The sequence below is a fragment of the Alosa sapidissima genome, chromosome 19 (assembly GCF_018492685.1).
Source record: "Alosa sapidissima isolate fAloSap1 chromosome 19, fAloSap1.pri, whole genome shotgun sequence".
NCBI lineage: Eukaryota > Metazoa > Chordata > Actinopteri > Clupeiformes > Clupeidae > Alosa > Alosa sapidissima.
The window spans coordinates 11,278,367-11,296,819 of NC_055975.1; the positions used below are offsets into that span (position 1 = coordinate 11,278,367).

The 18,453-nt window shown below is 46.9% G+C and overlaps 1 protein-coding gene across 4 annotated transcripts in view; it reads left to right on the plus strand.

Annotated features, from left to right (window-relative positions):
- The window catches only part of pcnx1 (pecanex 1), a 62,285-nt gene extending 43,832 nt beyond the window's left edge, over nt 1–18,453 (plus strand). For all 4 annotated transcript variants that reach the window (XM_042073357.1, XM_042073358.1, XM_042073359.1 and 1 more), the window contains 24 exons: nt 41–73; nt 1,493–1,664; nt 1,883–1,993; nt 2,976–3,067; nt 3,533–3,642; nt 3,862–3,967; nt 4,133–4,225; nt 4,470–4,620; nt 4,959–5,094; nt 5,866–6,043; nt 6,695–6,803; nt 7,033–7,162; nt 7,716–7,774; nt 7,871–8,086; nt 9,615–9,868; nt 10,776–11,006; nt 11,314–11,414; nt 11,688–11,838; nt 12,870–13,100; nt 13,392–13,666; nt 14,004–14,182; nt 14,920–15,425; nt 15,573–15,713; nt 15,834–18,453. In XM_042073357.1, the coding sequence (XP_041929291.1) occupies nt 41–73; nt 1,493–1,664; nt 1,883–1,993; nt 2,976–3,067; nt 3,533–3,642; nt 3,862–3,967; nt 4,133–4,225; nt 4,470–4,620; nt 4,959–5,094; nt 5,866–6,043; nt 6,695–6,803; nt 7,033–7,162; nt 7,716–7,774; nt 7,871–8,086; nt 9,615–9,868; nt 10,776–11,006; nt 11,314–11,414; nt 11,688–11,838; nt 12,870–13,100; nt 13,392–13,666; nt 14,004–14,182; nt 14,920–15,425; nt 15,573–15,713; nt 15,834–15,974 (3,906 nt within the window). In that variant the 3' untranslated portion in view covers nt 15,975–18,453. The remainder of the gene's footprint in view (nt 1–40; nt 74–1,492; nt 1,665–1,882; nt 1,994–2,975; nt 3,068–3,532; nt 3,643–3,861; nt 3,968–4,132; nt 4,226–4,469; nt 4,621–4,958; nt 5,095–5,865; nt 6,044–6,694; nt 6,804–7,032; nt 7,163–7,715; nt 7,775–7,870; nt 8,087–9,614; nt 9,869–10,775; nt 11,007–11,313; nt 11,415–11,687; nt 11,839–12,869; nt 13,101–13,391; nt 13,667–14,003; nt 14,183–14,919; nt 15,426–15,572; nt 15,714–15,833) is intronic.

An 18,453-nucleotide genomic window follows, 5' to 3' on the forward strand; every position in this document is an offset into this window, starting at 1 on the left:
GGTCCATAACAGTCTTCTTTCTGCATTCTCTCTGTCTCAGAGTGTTCAGCCAGATTCTTCCTCACCTCGCCATGTAAGTACCACACCCAGACCTCCTCTGGTATCTCTCCTCTCTTTCTCTCACTCTCTCAGTACCCTCCCCCCTCCCCCTTTCACTCTGTTTTGCCGCCTTATGAGTCCTGCTGCAGTAATCAGCAGACGACTGGGTTGAACTGATGGTGAACTCTTTGAGATGGGAAGAGAGAGAGTCTGTTCTCAATACCAAACAGGGAATGGTTTTGTGATTTAAAGTTTCTCCTGCAGACTCCTGCAAATGAGGGGGCCAATCTGTGATCTACTGCCTTCATTTGAGTGTGAAAACACACCCACACTCCGACACACACACACACACACACACACATACACACGCGCGCGCGCACTTGGGACTGTAAGCTGAAATGATGTCTTTTATTAATGCGGTTCCTGCCCTCCCTCAGGCTTCCACCTAAAATAGCAAGAAGGCTTTCTCTCTCTTTCTTTATCTCTTTCTCTCTTTCTTTCTCTCTCTCTCTCTCACTTTCTTTCTTCATCTCTCTCTCCTTCTCTCTCTCTTTCTCTCTTTCCCTCTCTCTCTCACTTTCTCCCCATCTATTTCCTTCTCTCTCTCTCTCTCTCTCTCTCTCTCCCTCTCTCCCTCTCCCTCCTCTTTCTTTCTCTCACTTTTTGCCTTCCCTTCTGTTTCTCTCTTTCTTTCCTCCTCCTCCTCCTCCCCTCTTCTCCCCTTATCCTCCTTCTTATCTGCTCATGTGCCTGCTCTGCTCCCCTGTCTTCTTTTTTTATTCCTCTCTTCATTCACTCTTTCCTGGCCCTGTGAACACGTATCAAGGTTTTTTTTATTTTTTTAAACCGATACATTTTTTAATTTTACATTTAGTTGTTGTTCCTGTTGTCATGGTTACTATTGTTGATCTTCCTCTTTTCATGTCACGTCCACATGGATCCGCAAAAATAAGAATTTTTAAAAAAAGCGTAAAAACACTGTCTACGTGTGGACAAAAGGCCCAAACCCCTAAAAAATATTACATTAGATTAAATTAGATTAGCTTCAACTCTATTGTCATTGTGCAGAGTACAAGTACAGAGACAACGTAATGCACTTAGTGCCTAACCAGAACTGCAAAAAAGCGGAAAAGTGCAATGTGAACAGTAAATAAACAAGTAGATTACCACTAATTTGCCAAATCTGGAGAAAGGCTTTGCGATGCCTCTGCACCGCCATCTTGGATCATATAATACATAGTACATATAAAGGGCCTCAATTTTCAATTCAAATGAGCTTAATTGGCAGGCCTCTTTCAAAGCAGTTTTGCAACAATGCAAATGAAACAAATGAATTAGATACAAAAATGATACAAATACTTATATATGAATAACAAAAATGTATTTTCTCCCTCTCTCCCTCTCTGTCTGTCTGTCTGTCTGTCTGTCTGTGTGTCTGTCTGTGTGTCTGCAGGGCCATAACCGCATCATAGCGTACAGCCGGCCCGTGTACTTCTGCATGTGCTGCGCCCTCATCTGGCTGCTGCACTACGGGAGCGAGTGGTGGGGTCCCTCACGCTTTACCCTCTACGGCGTGGTCATCACCAGCTCCCTGCTGCTCGCCTCTGCACGAGACCTCGTCATAGGTACACACACACACACACACACACACGTGGTAATCATGTGCTTCCTGATGCTTGCTCACTTTCATACACACATGTGCACACACTCACATACATATACACTCTGTAACACACACACACACACACACACACACACACACACACACATACGTGTGTGGTATGTGTTTATATGTGGCGATTAAACACTCTCCTCCTGTTGCCCCTTTGTCTCCCTCCTCCAGTCTTCACGTTGTGTTTTCCCGTCATCTTCTTTGTGGGGCTGCTACCACAGGTCAACACTTTTGTCATGTACCTGTTTGAGCAGCTGGACATCCACATCTTCGGTGGAAATGGTAAGACACACACACACAAACACACACACACATTTTAACCATTTATTTATGTCCACATGAAGAAAATGGTCCAGGGACACAAATATTAAGAATGCAGTACAATACATATGCAAACCTGTGGACCAGTAGCATGCACCAGGTCTTCACAATATCACTTAACTTAAGTGATATATAACTTAAGCACAATACTCAGTTCTTAAGGGTATAAGTAGCAACGTCTCCACCATATGTGACGGCTGCCAATAATAGATGGCACAGTACTTTGCCCTCCCTTTGGCCATCCCAAGTAGTTGCAGCCCTCTTACTACCAACCTGTGTACGTGTCCTAGGCTACCAAATATAAATACGAGTAGTCTGCACCTATAGCCTAGCTCTGAGATGGTGTTTAGGAGTGGTTGGTATTTAACTACCTTGGTGCAGAAAGCCTCCTCCATCCTTGAATCAAAGGTGCAGCCTACCTCCAAAATGTACACCTCACTGAACTCATTGATAATAACAACATCTGGCGTATTGGCAACCAGGTGTGAGAAAGTATTAGAGTTACTATTGCAGTGCTGAAACATGGATAGTTTTACCTGGGAATGTTTGTACATTCTTACTGAGGGTGGAACATGTTTGATATGTCTTTCACTATGAGGTCTACTATTCTGTCATGACGTGCTATGTACATTCCTTTGTAGGCATGGCAGCCATTAACGATGTGTGACAGTGTTTCAGTGATATGTTCTGAGGTGTGATGCAAGCAATGAGGGACCTGAGTTGTGGGAAACCAGATAGAGAGGTTGAGTCTAGTAGGGAGGACTTGTAAAGGGCTTTACATATGACCATATATGATGCATGTCTCTGGTACATCCATGATCATTATACAACTTTATATTTATATATGCATTAATGCTTATGTATAGCCCTATCCTTACCTAAACTTTATTTTCTTTGTCTCTCTCTCTCTCTCTCTGTTCTGTCTCGTCTTCGTCTCTCCCAGCATGCACCAGTCTGCTGTCTTCTCTCTACAGTGTTCTGCGAAGCCTCCTCACTGTAGCGATGCTCTATGGCCTCTGCTATGGTGCTCTGAAGGTGACCCACTCACAAAAACAAAGCAGATTAATTTCTGCCACTTTCACACTGAATTCATTTACATGGCATTAGACCAAGTATAGAGGGCAGTTATATGGCATTAGAGCAGGTGTAGAGGGCATTTAACATGGCATTAGAGCAAGTAAAGTGGCAGTTATATGGCATTAGAGCAAGTATAGAGGGCATTTACATGGCATTAGAGCAAGTATAGAGGGCATTTACATGGCATTAGAGCAAGTATAGAGGGCATTTTTAGGGCAAGATGAGTTTTTTTGTTGTTGCTGCTTATTTGAGCCATGCTCTTCCTAACATAAATGTCATAGTGTCTGTACTGCAAAAGTATAACACTTTTTTTTGTGTATTTGTTTGAGGTTATGCTTTTTCTAATGTGTGTGTGTGTGCGCGCGTGCTTGTGCACGTGCTTGTGTGCGTACGTGTGTGTGTGTTTGTGTGTGTGTTTTGCAGGAGTCGTGGGATGCGGAGCACATCCCTGTGCTGTTTTCTGTGTTCTGTGGCCTGATGGTGGCCGTGTCCTACCACCTGAGTCGCCAGAGCAGCGACCCCTGCGTCCTCATGTGAGTGTGTGTGTGTGTGTGAGTGTGTGTGTGTGTTGAGGGGTGTGTGTATGGGAACCAGATTAGCATAAATGTGTATCCACATCCAAACAAAAGCATAGGTTGTAAGTAACTACTATAATATTTATTTTTTGTACATGGAAACATTTACACTATCAATTAACTTAACTAATTGCCCCCCCCCCTCTCTCCCCCCCCCCATCTTCTCCCCTGGTCTAGATCTCTGGTCCAGTCTAAGGTCTTCCCCAACCTAAAGGAGAAGAACCCAGAGGACCCTCTGTCCGAGGTGCACGACCCACTGCCTGAGAAACTACGCAACTCAGTGGTACACTGCTCTCCCTCTTTCACACACACACACACACACACACACACACACACACACACACACACACACACACACACACACATGTATGTCCATGCGTTTTTAAAGACGTACTCAGAAATCTGAAGTGGCCAGAGGTCATGTGTATGTGTCTTTGTTGTCGATCAGAATGAGCGTCTACAGTCGGATCTGATTGTGTGCATCCTCATCGCTGTGCTCTACTTTGCCATCCACGTCAGCACGGTGTTCATCGCCCTGCAGGTGAGCGCCGCCAGTCAGGGCTGCTTATTCACACACACTCCTACACACGGAGGAATGCAATTTACACCTGCACCATACTGATCAATGGCCTTCACACATTTAAACTCACATTCTCACTCTACAATCTCCCTTTTCCCTCCCTCATGTTTATACTCTCTCTCTTTCTCTATCTCTCTCTCTCTCACTTTCTCTCTATCTCTCCTTCTCTCTCTCTATCCATCCCTCTCTCCCTCCCTCTCTGCAGCCCTTTCTGAGTTATGTGTTGTATGGGCTACTGGGGGCGGTGGGGGTGTTGACCCACTACCTGCTGCCGCAGCTCCGCAAGCAGCTGCCCTGGTACTGCTTCTCCCACCCACTGCTCAAGACCCGCGAGTACTACCAGTTTGAAGTCAGAGGTATGCCGTGTGTGTGTGTGTGTGTGTGTGTGGGTGTGTGTGTTACTACTTTCACCCACTGCTCAAGACTCACAAGCACTACCAGTTTCTAGTCAGAGGTATGCTGTGTGTGTGTGTTTCTGGGTGTGTCTGTGTGTGTTTCTGGGTGTGTCTGTGTGTGTTTCTGTGTGTGGGTGTGTCTGTGTGAGTGTCTGTGTGTGTGTCTGTGTGTGTGTGTGTGTATGTGTGTGTGTCTGTCTGCCTTTGTGTACACAGGAGAAAAAGCTGTACAAAGTATTGTGTGTGTGTGAATTCAAAAGAATTCCAATCAATCCTGTAAAAATCTGTGTGTGTGTTAGGTGCAGCCCATGTGATGTGGTTCGAGCGTCTGCACGTGTGGCTGCTGTTTGTAGAGAAGAACGTGCTTTACCCCCTTGTCATCCTCAACGAGCTCAGTGGCAGTGCCAAGCAGCTGGCCAAGAAACTCAACACCGAGTCAGTACACCTCTCTCTCTCTCTCTCTCTCTCTCTCTCTCTCTCTCTCTCTCTCTCTCTGTGTGTGTGTGTGAGAGAGACAGAGTGGTCTCATAGTGTCCTGTGTTGCTGTTGGCCCCTTAAGGTGTCTTGTTTTTGCTTCTTTGTTTTGTGTTTATATGTGCTTTTGTAAAATATATTTTATTGCTGACTTGCCATCTGGGAACAACTGGCCAAGTCACTTGATGGTTCTCATAACATCTTGCCAAAGGACTACAGTTGAAAATTAGCCGGCTGGTTAATTGGCACATTTTACAGAAATGTTAATTATTGTGTGTTGCCCTTGAAAGAAATGAATGAATGAATGAATTAATGAATGGTAACTGTTTTATTGGAAAAGCAAAGGTGTTTTTGCAGGAGGTGTGTGTGTGTGTGTGTGTGTGTGTGTGTGTGTGTGTGTGTGTGTGTGTGTGTGTGTGTGTGTGTGTGTGTGTGTGTGTGTGTGTGTGTGTGACTGGCACACAATGACACACACCACTCTCTTTGTCTCTCTATCTTTGTTTCTTCTCTCTATTGAGGTTATTGAGATGACAAGAGTTATCAACAATAATAAAACAATAATAAAAGTAGTTATCAGTCAATAAATAATAATAAAACAAAAAATCAAATAAATGGATGTTCTACATCATAAATACTCTAAGTAAACACTGAATGCTCCCCTATCTCTCAGGCTGGCTGCTCTGGTGTGGTGCTACTGTGGCAGGCCTACATGACCTTCTCTCTTTCCTTCAGGCTGGCTGCTCTGGTCATCACAGTGGCGGGCCTGAAGCTTCTGCGCTCGTCCTTCAGCAGCCCCACGCACCAGTACGTCACCGTGCTCTTCACCGTCCTCTTCTTCACCTTCGACTACCAGCACCTGTCCGAGACCCTGTTGCTTGACCTCTTCCTCATGTCCATCATCTTCAGCAAGGTGCACAACACGCACACTCACACACACACACACTCAGTGCTTGTATCGACTAGCTTTAGCTTGGCCTGGGGCTCCGTTTTAGAGTCCTGTCAGAGTCCACTCCCCCTGGTTCCATTCTGGTTCCAGAATGCCATTTGTCATTGTAGAACTGCTCTGGAAAAGAAAGGTTCTAGAATGATGAGATGACCATGTTCTCTTTCTAATGTCTCATGGTGTACGTCAATGGTGTGGCAGCGCTAGTGTAGCGTAGCGTAGCGGCGCCAGCCCAGACCCTTGGTCCAGCTCCAGCGGGCAGAATGGGCAGCCAGATTGACCAACGGCCAAGCAGCAATTTGATTATTTGGGCCTGGGTAGTGACCTCCAAATGTGATTATCCCTCTTAAATACAGGAGAGCAGGGCGGGCTGTGGCCATAATGCTGCATGTGAGGCAACAAGATTACTGATGCTAGCGCTTCAGCCTGCCTGTGGATGATGCTGGAGTGATGTGTCTGGCGTACTGATGGGTGGAGGGGGTGGCCTCAGATTTGTTTGTGCTGTTCACATGTGGGTGGTTGATCATTAAACCTTGTTGTCTGTTTTTTTTTTCTCCATCTCCCTGTCTTTCTTTCTTTCTTTCTTTCTTTCTTTCTTTCTTTCTCTCTCTTTCCCAGCTGTGGGAGTTGTTTTATAAGCTGAGGTTTGTGTACACCTACATCGCTCCGTGGCAGATCACATGGGGTTCAGCCTTCCACGCCTTCGCTCAGCCTTTCGCTGTTCCACGTATCCTTGAAATCTCTGTAACACACACACACACGCACACACACGGATTTCACTCATTACCAACTTTTTTACATTTCTTTTGCACAAAAGGTGGTGTGTGTGCGCGTCTACGTGTGAGTGTGTGTGTGTGTGTGTGTGTGTGTGTGTGTGTGTGTGCGCGCGCGCTTGCTTGTGGTCTGTGAATCACCTGTGTGGTGTCTCAGTGCCCTCCTTAACCAGCTGTGCCCAGACTCTGCCATGCTGTTTGTGCAGGCCATTGTGTCGGCCATCTTCTCCACTCCCCTCAACCCCTTCCTGGGCAGCGCCATCTTCATCACCTCTTATGTCCGACCTGTCAAGTTCTGGGAGAGGGATTACAAGTAGGTCCATTTGATTCCTCTTCCCTTTCTCTCTCTCTCTCTCTCTCTCTCTCTCTCTCATTCTCTCACTCTGTCTCTCTCTCTCTGTCTTTCTTTTGTTTCTGTTGTTCCAGTTGTTCATGTTGATGAAATCCTGACAGCTCTCTTCTGTGTTAAGGTGGTGGAGATGTCAAACACACACAGGGGTTCACACTGTGAAATGTACATGCTGATGTGGAAATGCATAGTTTCTGAATGTATATATCCTTATGATCCTTATAATCCTTTGTTATATGCCTTTGCATTGCATTGACATCCATCCATCTTCTTCAAATGATAATGTGAATAATGTGAATGTAAAGCACTTGAAGGATGTGCAAAAGAAATATACATGTGATATATCTGTCAAGATGACTAGATTTAACACTAGAGGCCACATATCACAAACCCATGTACTGCACAGAAGCTGATGCACAATGGTGTTGCTGTAGATTGTTCTCTTCAAGAGTGAGTGTGTGTGTGTGTGTGTGTGTGTGTGTAAGCTGTTGTTGATGTGTGTTGTAATTTATTTCAGCACGAAGAGAGTTGACCACTCTAACACACGCTTGGCCTCCCAGCTGGATAGGAACCCAGGTGAGCGCTCTTCTTCTTCCATGGCCTCCTCCTCATGACCTCCTCTCTTGACCTCCTCTCTTGACCTCCTCTCTTGCTCGCTCCTGTGTTTCCCAGGCTCGGACGACAACAACCTGAACTCCATCTTCTACGAGCACCTGACGCGCTCGCTGCAGCACTCACTGTGCGGAGACCTGCTGCTGGGCCGCTGGGGCAGCTACACCACGGGCGACTGCTTCATCCTGGCCTCTGACTACCTCAACGCCCTGGTGCACCTGGTGGAGATCGGCAACGGCCTCGTCACCTTCCAGCTCCGCGGCCTGGAGTTCAGAGGTCAGAGGATAGGGGGTGGGAAATGGGCGCCGGAGCAGGAACGCTCAACTCCACAAATGAACCCTCTTTGAGTTCCATTTAGAAAACCGCACTCTCAAGCGTTTGCTCTTATTAAGTCTTTATCACATCTCGCTTGGCCGTGGGCCCAAACACGTACATTTACTGAGACACAGTCCACTAAACGACTTGTTAAGAGCAAACGCTTGAGAGTGCGGAGTGGGAAATGAGTCCAGTTCTGTGCTGGTGTGTGGGAGGGGTGTGTGGGTGTGGACATGCAGATCTTTGTTTCTTTCTGTACACACACACACACACACACATGTGTGGTTATGCATGAGACTCACTGTGTCTGTATACAACCACACACACACACACACACACACACACACGTGCTTATGTATGAGACTTATCGACTATATTTGATAATAGGTTAACGTGATGATACATGGGGCAACCTTTTGAGCAATGTTGCTGGGCAACCATATAACTATATTCCATTTATTCTGATTGGATTACGATTGACTGCCTACTGATGATTAAAATTCTTCAGAGAGGAAAGCATGAGTGGGGAGTGAGATGTGTGTTTCGAAACAGTCAGACAAGCACATAGACAGTAGCCCTTACTAGACTAGATCTGACTAGAACTGACACCTGACTGTATAAAAATAGCACTCACCGATGCACTTCTTTTTGTACTCTACGTTTGAATAGTTTTAAATTGTTCTAGAATTGTTGGGAGAATTGTTTTAAAAAGCTTTAAACTGTTTGCCATGTTGTAAGTCGCTTTGATTAAAAATGCGTCAGCCAAATGTAATGTAATGTTACATCACACCCTCTTCTGAATACACTGTTTAGGATTTGTTGGTGAGTGTGATGGGAGGGAGAGAGGGACCCGAAACGCCAAAGCAAGTGTTGCCGCTTAAAAAAATGACGACAGTGAAATACTCAATATTTGCGATATAAGACTTCAATGTATCTCACATACAGCAAACTGCAGTATATTGAGTATATTCTGTATATCGCCCAGCCCCAATGGGAACATGCAGAACCACAATAATGAGGAACATTGCCTAGCCCATAGACTGTATATATAGTTCTATATATATGGTCTATGGCCTAGCCCTAATGGGAACATGCAGAACCACAATAATGAGGAACATTGCCTAGCCCTAATGGGAACATGCAGAACCACAATAATGAGGAACATTGCCCAGCCCTAATGGGAACATGCAGAACCACAATAATGAGGAACATTGCCCAGCCCTAATCGGAACATGCAGAACCACAATAATGAGGAACATTGCCCAGCAACATTGCTCAGCCCAGTCATAAGAGATCAGAATTATAGTGGCTTCCAAATAATCCAGACACAGAATTTTCATGCTTTAAGGCCTGCATCTGTCCTTTCGTCTGTGTGTGTGTGTGTGTGTGTGTGTGTGTGTGTCTGTGTGTGTGTGTGTGTGTGTGTGTTGTGTGTTACTTGTCCATGTCTGTGTGTGTTGACCGACGTGCGCGTCTCCCCGTCCGCCAGGTACGTATTGCCAGCAGCGTGAGGTGGAGGCCATCACAGAGGGCGTGGAGGAGGACGAGGGCTGCTGCTGCTGTGAGCCGGGCCACCTGCCGCACCTGCTGTCCTTCAACACGGCGTTCGGTCAGCGCTGGCTGGCCTGGGAGGTGCTGCTCACCAAGTACGTGCTGGAGGGCTACAGCATCACTGACAACAGCGCCGCCTCCATGCTGCAGGTGTTCGACCTGCGCCGCATCCTCACCACCTACTACGTCAAGGTGAGAGGGCCCATGAGGTGTGTGTGTGTGTGTGTGTGTGTGTGTGTGTGTGTGTGTGTATGTGTACATTCTCATTCTATCCCATGGGGAGACAAAGGAGAGATGTCATCACAACATCCCATCAGAGAGATAGAAAGAGAGAGAGAGAGATAGAAAGAGAGAGAGAGCGGAGGTGTACTGGAGGGGAGGGGACTGTAAAGGGAAAGAAAAGGTGACATGTTCGTATGAACAGAGAGAAGTGCTATTTCTAGAGGTGTGACATGGTTCATTGAGCAGCAATGCAGGCCAGGAAGAACAATCCAAAATAGAAAGCAGAGGCCCTGGGGCTTTACACACACACACACACACGGTGTATAAGTATATATACTCTTTTGATCCCGTATTTCTTTGGTCTCTGTATTTATCCCAATCCGTGAATTAGTGAAACACACTCAGCACACAGTGAACACACAGTGAGGTGAAGCACACACTAATCCCGGCGCAGCTGCAACAACAGCGGCGCTCAGGGAGCAGTGAGGGGTTAGGTGCCTTGCTCAAGGGCACTTCAGCCATGCCTACTGGTCGGGGTTTGAACCGGCAATCTTCCGGTTACAAGTCCGAAGCGCTAACCAGTAGGCCACGGCTGCCCCTTAAGGTGTGTGATGCGTCTGTTTGATTTGACATCTCCTATGGGATATCATATGCCACATGACGCAGCACAATTGAGAGATGTTGATGAGCATTTGCCCATTCAAGTCTCTTTTTAATTGTTGCCTGTTAGCCTGTTGGATGTGTGTGTGCGCTAGTGTGTATGGATGTGTGTGCGCTAGTGTGTTTGGATGTGTGTGTGCGCTTCTGTGTGTGGATATGTGTGTGCGCTACCCCCACCTGTGTCCTGTGACCTGATGCCCCCACCTGTGTCTTGTAGGGCATCATCTACTACGTGATGGCCTCTCCTAAGCTGGAGGACTGGCTGGCCAACGAGGCCATGCGTGAGGGCCTGCGCGCCTGCGGAGAGCGCCACTATGTGGACCTGGACCCCACCTTCAACCCCAACATCGATGAGGACTACGACCACCGGCTGGCCGGCATCTCACGCGACAGCTTCTGCGGGACCTACCTCAGCTGGATCCAGTACTGCAACTCACGCAGGACCAAGGTGCAACACACACACACACACATACACACACACACACACACACACACACACACACACACACATACATATGCATGCAGTGGACAGATGGGCACTAGAGCACTGGTACAGGGCTGCTAGGGTTGTCCACATCCTTTTCTGTTTGAAGACGAGTGCTGTCAACATTGTTTGAAATAGAACAGTTCATTCCTGGCTGTGTGTGGTATTTCTTCCATGTGCTGTTCTAGTGTATTTTAATAAATGGTACGCCTCTGTGTTGTGTAACATGGTCCCCATGGCTTTGTCTCTAAACACGGGTCTCTCTCTGTAGCCTCTGGAGAGTGAGAAGGACTCGTCTCTGGTGCTGCTTTGTTTTGGCTTGTGTGTGCTGGGCCGGAGAGCACTGGGTACTGCAGCTCACCATATGTCCAGGTGAGGGCGCCACAAACATGTCAAACTCACCTCCTGTGCGAGAAAGCTGCTGGTTCCCCTCCTACAGGTCAACACAAGTAACCTCATGGGGCCTTCTAGGAAAAAATAAGCTTCTTATGATATGATGATGCAATTAGCATTTTGTAGCACTTGTACAAAATAAGATTTGCTCTAGTTTTGTTCCAGGTATAAGCCCCTTATTCCTCAATTAACTGGAGTTTTCACCCCCACTGTCCTTAACCCTGGGTTTGTTGTTGTCCTTGTCTTGGACAGTAACTTGGAGTCGTTTCTGTACGGGCTGCACGCCCTGTTTAAGGGCGACTTCCGCATCTCTTCGGTGAGGGACGAGTGGATCTTTGCAGACATGGAGCTCCTCAGGAAGGTGGTGGTCCCGGCCATCCGCATGTCACTCAAACTACACCAGGTGAGAGCTTTGTGTGTGTGTGTGTGTGTGTGTGTGGGGGGGGGGGTGCGTTTGTGTGTCAGTAAGTCTGAGATCGAGAGACAAATGATGCTTTTCCCGCTGTTGTCAGGGATCGGCAGTATTAATGATACATGTATTTAAAATACATATTTCAAATACAAAATAGTATTTTGTTATTTGTATTTTATTGGGTTGAAAAAAATGGCAATGTATTTTGCATCAAAATATAATTTGACCACTTGAGATAGCTTGCGGACCACACTTTGAGAAACACTGACCTAAAGCAGGGGTTCCCAAACTTTTCCACGACAAGGCCCCCCAAATACCACTAGGTTCTGGCCAAGGACCCCCGTGATGTGTTATTAAACCCATCGACAATACTACAGCAAATGTAAAAATACATTAAGCTAATCCTAATAATTATTTTATCCACAAACACTTCGCGATGGAGCATACAGTGTGTAAAAATTGTATTTGGGGCTCTCTGCTATATGAGAGCTATCACTCTACTATTATTCCCAGTCATTATCATGGAAAATATAATGTTCAGATATGCGACACATTATTATAATGGCATTGTATGACAACCCTCATAGTAATAGGTATATTTTAAAAATTTCAAATGTATTTATTTGTTGCTTTTATTTTCCCTTCCAACTTGCTGAGGCCCCCCTGGCACCCCCTCGCAGCCCCCGGCCCCCACTTTGGAAACCACTGACCTAAAGCAACACAATAAAACATTTATATTTATGCCCCTTGGCATCAATATATATCACCATTTAATGCTTACACAGTACCCAGTTAGTTAAAAAACAGCTAAAAGGGTCATGATCCCTCCTGATCAACAGCGTTATACAGTGCAATATCAGGCAATCTGGGCATGCATTCAGAGATTTATCTCCACTTTGTGGCTCTTGACAAGTTCAGTTTTTGACTTTCACTTTTTGAGTGCATCTAATACAGTGCTTAGGCTACTTCTCATTGACTGCATTGTCCGTCGCCCTCCTAAATGGCCTGGCCTTGGTTTGCAGGACCACTTCACGTGTCCGGACGAGTACGAGGAGCCGGCGGTGCTGTTCGAGGCCATCTCAGCCCACCAGCAGAGCCTGGTGATCGCGCACGAGGGTGACCCGGCCTGGCGCAGTGCCGTGCTCTCCAACGCGCCCTCTCTGCTCGCCCTGCGCCACGTGCTCGACGAGGGCACCAACGAGTACAAGATCATCATGCTCAATCGCCGATATCTCAGCTTCAGGGTCATCAAGGTGTGTGTGTGTGTGTGTGTGTGTGTGTGTGTGACACCAAGAGCACCAAAGAATACAAGATCGTCATTCTTCTACAAGTCTACTGTACCTCAGCTTCAGGGTCATCAAGAGCACTGTGTTCTTTTTATGGAATAATGATTACTTGTCACTCTGCCCCCTGAGATCTAAGCCCTGACCCCTCAGTGACTGAGTTTAACAGGCTCTGTGTTTCATTTTTTTCAGTTTCATTTTTTGTTCTGTTGAAGTTGACTAACGTGTGTGTGTGTGTGTGTGTGTGTGTGTTTTTTCCAGGTCAATAAGGAGTGTGTGCGTGGGCTGTGGGCAGGGCAACAGCAGGAGCTGGTGTTCTTGCGGAACCGCAACCCAGAGCGCGGAAGCATCCAGAACGCCAAGCAGGCTCTACGCAACATGATCAACTCGTCCTGCGATCAGCCAATCGGATACCCCATCTACGTGTCGCCCCTGACAACCTCCTACTGCAACAGCCACGCCCAGCTGGGCCACATCCTGGGCGGACCCATCAGCTTCGGCAACATCCGCAACTTCATCGTCAGCACATGGCACAGGTGTGTGTTTGTGTGTGGGCATAAGTGAATATGACTTGCCTATTTCATCATCCCATTATGTTGTATTAACAAAGATAAAGTAAATGGTGTTAGTCACGTGGAGTGAGCTGCAGCAGCAGACTCTGTTTGGATGACAACATACACGTGCAGGTGCTTGATCTGTAACTGCAGAGGGAGTGTGGGAGAGCTGCTGCAGTGTGAAGGACTCAATAACACTCCTCTCCCTTTTCCCCCTTTTCTGTGTGCGCGTGTGCGCGCGTGTGTGTGCGCGTGTGTGTGCGCGCGTGTGTGCACGTGGGTGTGTGGGTGCGTGCATGTGTGTGTGGGGCTGTATTAGGCTGCGTAAGGGCTGCGGTGCTGGCTGTAACAGCGGGGGGAACATTGAGGACTCGGACGCGGGGGGGTTATCATGTGGCAGTGGGAATGGGGGGGTCAGTGACTCACAGCAGAGCTCCGTCTCTCAGGGGGGACTCTCGGGTCCGGCCGCCCCCCCCTCCTACCAGCCCCACTCCATTGGTGAGCATGACATGGACACACACACACACACACACACACACACATGCCGTCTCCTTCTCCTAATGGTATCTTTCATTTTGATAGTTAGTAATTAGTGAATGATGTACAATGTAAGAAGTGCCTCTCTGTCTCGACCTCACCTGTGCAGTGACCACATATTCTCTGTTCTTTTGGTTTCCATGACTTCTTGTTTTCAATGTCTAATGTGTGGTCACTTAGCCTGTATTTAGTTAGGGTCAGTCTCGGTTTTCTATCTCTGATAGTAAAGAGATATTCTACCAATTTATTTTCTTTGTTTAGGGCCAGATAACATTCTAATCTACTTTTGATTTTTAGTTTCTTCTTTCCAGTGTTCTAAATAGGCTTCTCTACATACATACATCCTCTTTCTCTCTCTCTCTCTCGCACGCTCTCTCCCTGTCTGTTTTAAATAAGCTTCTCTACATTTGGGTAACTTTGTCTCTCTCTCTCTCTCTCTCTCTCTCTCGCTCGCTCGCTCTCTCTCTCTCTCTCTCGCTTATTTCTGTTTTAAATAAGCTTTTCTACATTTGGGTAACTTTGTTTTCTCTCTCGTGCGCTCTCTCTCTCTCTCTCTCTCTCTCTCTCTCTCTCTCTCTCTCTCTCTCTCTCTCTCTCTCTCTCTCTCTCTCTCTCTCTCTCTGTTTTAAATAAGCTTCTCTACATTTGGGTAACTTTGTTTTTTCTCTCTCTCTCTCTCTCTCTCTCTCTCTCTCTAGGCACCAGTCACAGTTCCCAGTCAGTCCAGTCCGGTCTGGTGCGCCACTCCCCGGCCCGCGCCTCCGTGGCCAGCCAGTCGTCGTCCTGTCGCTACGGCAGCAGCCGGCACTCATCGCTGCGCACGTCGGCCACGGGCCTGGAGCCATGCCGGCGCTCGTCCAGCAGCCAGCTCTCGCTGCGCACGCTGCCCACCTCCCTGCAGCTGCGGCTGGGCAGCGGCGGCCCTGCAGGCCCCTGCGTGGAGCCCCTTCCGCCCGGAGGGCCCTCGGGGTCCCTGTCCAGCCACAGCATCCCGGCCTGCAAGCGGCACACGCTGGTGGGGCTCCTGGGCAGCGAGGGGCTGGGCGCCGCCCTGGGGGAGCCTCCCACCACCACCACCACCACCGCCACCATGCTGAGCGCCGTGGGCCACACACACTACCACCCGCACATGATGCACGCGCCACACACACACCACCCCACGCTCGGGTGCCTGCGGCGGGAAGACATCTCCTACCGAGTGCAGGTGAAATGAAACACGCGTGGGTGTGTGTGTGCGTTGTGTGTATGTGTCTGCGTGCATACCTACATAAATATAAATCACACACAGCCTGTGATGAATATCATTTGTATTGTTCATGTGTACAATGTGTGTGTGTGTGTGTGTGTGTAGATAGTGGATGTGAGTCAGGTGCTGGAGGTGATTAACATGTCCAAGCGGAAGGAGCTGCAGTGGCCAGATGAGTGTGTGAGGCTGCGCTCGGGACGTAACTACTGGAGAGACTGGAGCCCCCGCGAGGGTATGGAGGGACATGTGAGTTGACCACAAAGCTAAAGGACTACATTACCCACAATTCCTCTGCAAACACACACCCCTGCCAAATTGGGGTAACCAAATAATAATAATAATAATAATAATGTTTATCTGGTCCAGGTAATACACCGGTGGGTGCCTTGCAGCCGCGACCTGGCCACGCGCTCCCACATGGACAGGGCCATCCTGCTGGTTCAGGTGGAGGATAAACTGGTTCCCATTATAGAGATGGGGGTCATCGAGCTGGGTGCCGAGGTCTGACCTTTGACCTCTCCACAGAGGGCAAAGTTCAACTTGGGTCCTTACCCTAACAACAAACCCTTTCAACAGTCCCCACAGTGGGACCAGAAGCCAGGGAAAAGTGCAAGTTCAAAGGCAGATCATGTGTACACACACACACACACACACACACACACACACACACACACACACTCACACACACATATGCGTTAACACACACAGACGGAAACCTGCCTTCTTGCGTGTGTCACACCAATATGCTGCATGAGGGATTGACTCCCATCAGAACTTTCCTTAAGTTGAACATTGCTGGGTTTTCTTTTTTCTATGCATCAAATTATGATTATGGCAACGATGTTGACGACAGTGACAATAATGATGTTTAGCGCAAGTCACTCAAAGATTCATGCCTTCATACATGCACATACACACACACACACATACATACACATACACATACATACATACATATATACACACACATATTTATGCATACATTTATACACACATACAAGTACATGCACAATATGCACAAACTGTTCATACACAAGCACAACTCAAAGATCCGTAATCTGGTATAGGCACACACTCAAAAACAGACCTTCAAGTGTATAGTATGAACACGTCCACATACGTACACTTACACACTCAAAAACAGACCTTCAAGTGTATAGTATGGACACGTCCACACACATACACCTACACACTCAAAAACAGACCTTCAAGTGTATATTATGGACACGTCCACACACATACACTTACACACTCAAAAACAGACCTTCAAGTGTATAGTATGGACACGTCCACATATGTACACTTACACACTCAAAAACAGACCTTCAAGTGTATATTATGGACATGTCCACATACGTACACTTACACAAACAAAGACTCTATTAGTGGTGGTTAGGAATGGGCAAACCATTAAGGGTTACACAAGACCTAAGTGTTTGTTTGTTTGTTTTGTTCTTTTTGTTTGTTTGTTTGTTTATTTGTTTTTGTATAATTTGTAAGAAATCTTTTGCCAAAAAAGCCTGGCATTCGCCACATGTGTGAGGCTTGCTGCCAAGAGGGAGGACACTAACGGCCCTTAGCCAATCAGACCACTGAATGGGCTACAGCCTATCAGGACTCAGAACACAGAACAAGCTGTGGTCAGTCAGTAGACTGACAGAGCCTTCAACCAATCAGGACACTGAAGTGGCCATTGAAGTCAAAGGGCCGTAGCCAATCCAGAGACCAGGAACAACCCCTTCAGTGCACTGATTGGATGGGTTTGGAGGCCTGTAGCCAAACCAGACTGAGAGGCTACAGCAAGTCAAGAACCTGAGCAGTAGTGGCTCTTTGCCGTCTGACAAGTTACAGCCAACCGGGTCACCAAAGAGCTGTAGCCAATCAGGAACCTGAAGGGACTCTAGCCAATCAGAGGTTCAGGATCAGTAGGTGCTGCACTCTATTGTTTTTCCACTACACCTCTCTGGTCTAACTCCACTCCTGGGGCAGCTTGCCCTGCACGTCACCCTTCATGGCAAAACCCTTCTAAGAGGGCGTTGGGTGCATTTATATGATGCAGGGCCAGCACAGTAAAGGCCCTGACTCTGCAGAGGGCAGAACAGATTTGGGCTAGAGCCGTCCCAGGGCCCACTACTGAGGGGGAGTCACTCATAGGCACGTCCGTTTATGCGGCGTCAAGTCAGGTGGGTAGGGTCACTGAAGCGTCATGTCAGGTGGGGAGGGTCACTAGTGCCATGTCAGGTCGGTAGAGTCACTGAAGACACAGCACGTTTCTCAGCTGTTTTGCAGTGTTTAACAATGCAGTGCAAATCGCTTTATTGTCAGGAGGCTAGTCTAGCTGCGATGGGCGGCACCCCAGGTAGTCTAGCATGAGTGACACAGCTGTGCATCGGGGCAAAATCCCAGGAGTGGCCTCAGACCAGGTCAGCTATTTCAGCGATTTTCATTGTCATTCCGTTTTTTTTTTCTTCATTTATTCACAGTTTATGAAATAGTACATTGTTTCATAGAAAAGAAAAAAGGCTTGCACTATAGTTTTTTGTTTTTGTTTGATTTACAGTAATGCACTACAATCTTGAAGATATATCAAGCTATTTATTACTCACCATCTTGAATCGCCATGGTAACCGTTGCCTTGGGAATGAAAAATGCAATCATCATTCTGCTCATCAGCCATTTTTGTTTTTGTTTTATCCTTTTGCATTTTTCTTTAACTTGAAAGAATAAAGTTTTTACCATATATAGTTATATAAATATATGAATATATATTATATGTGATTGTAAAAAAAGGATTTTGTTTTGAATATTTATTACTGTGAACATTGTATTTACATTTTGTTACAACTTCATTTATGGGACAAAGGTATATAGTTCAATGTATCAAGGACCATCGGTTTGAAACAGAAGGCCGAACTTTTTGATGGACTGTTCCATTATTTAACTTGATTCTTTTGTAAGAGGGGTAAATAAAGGGTGTTTGATTTAA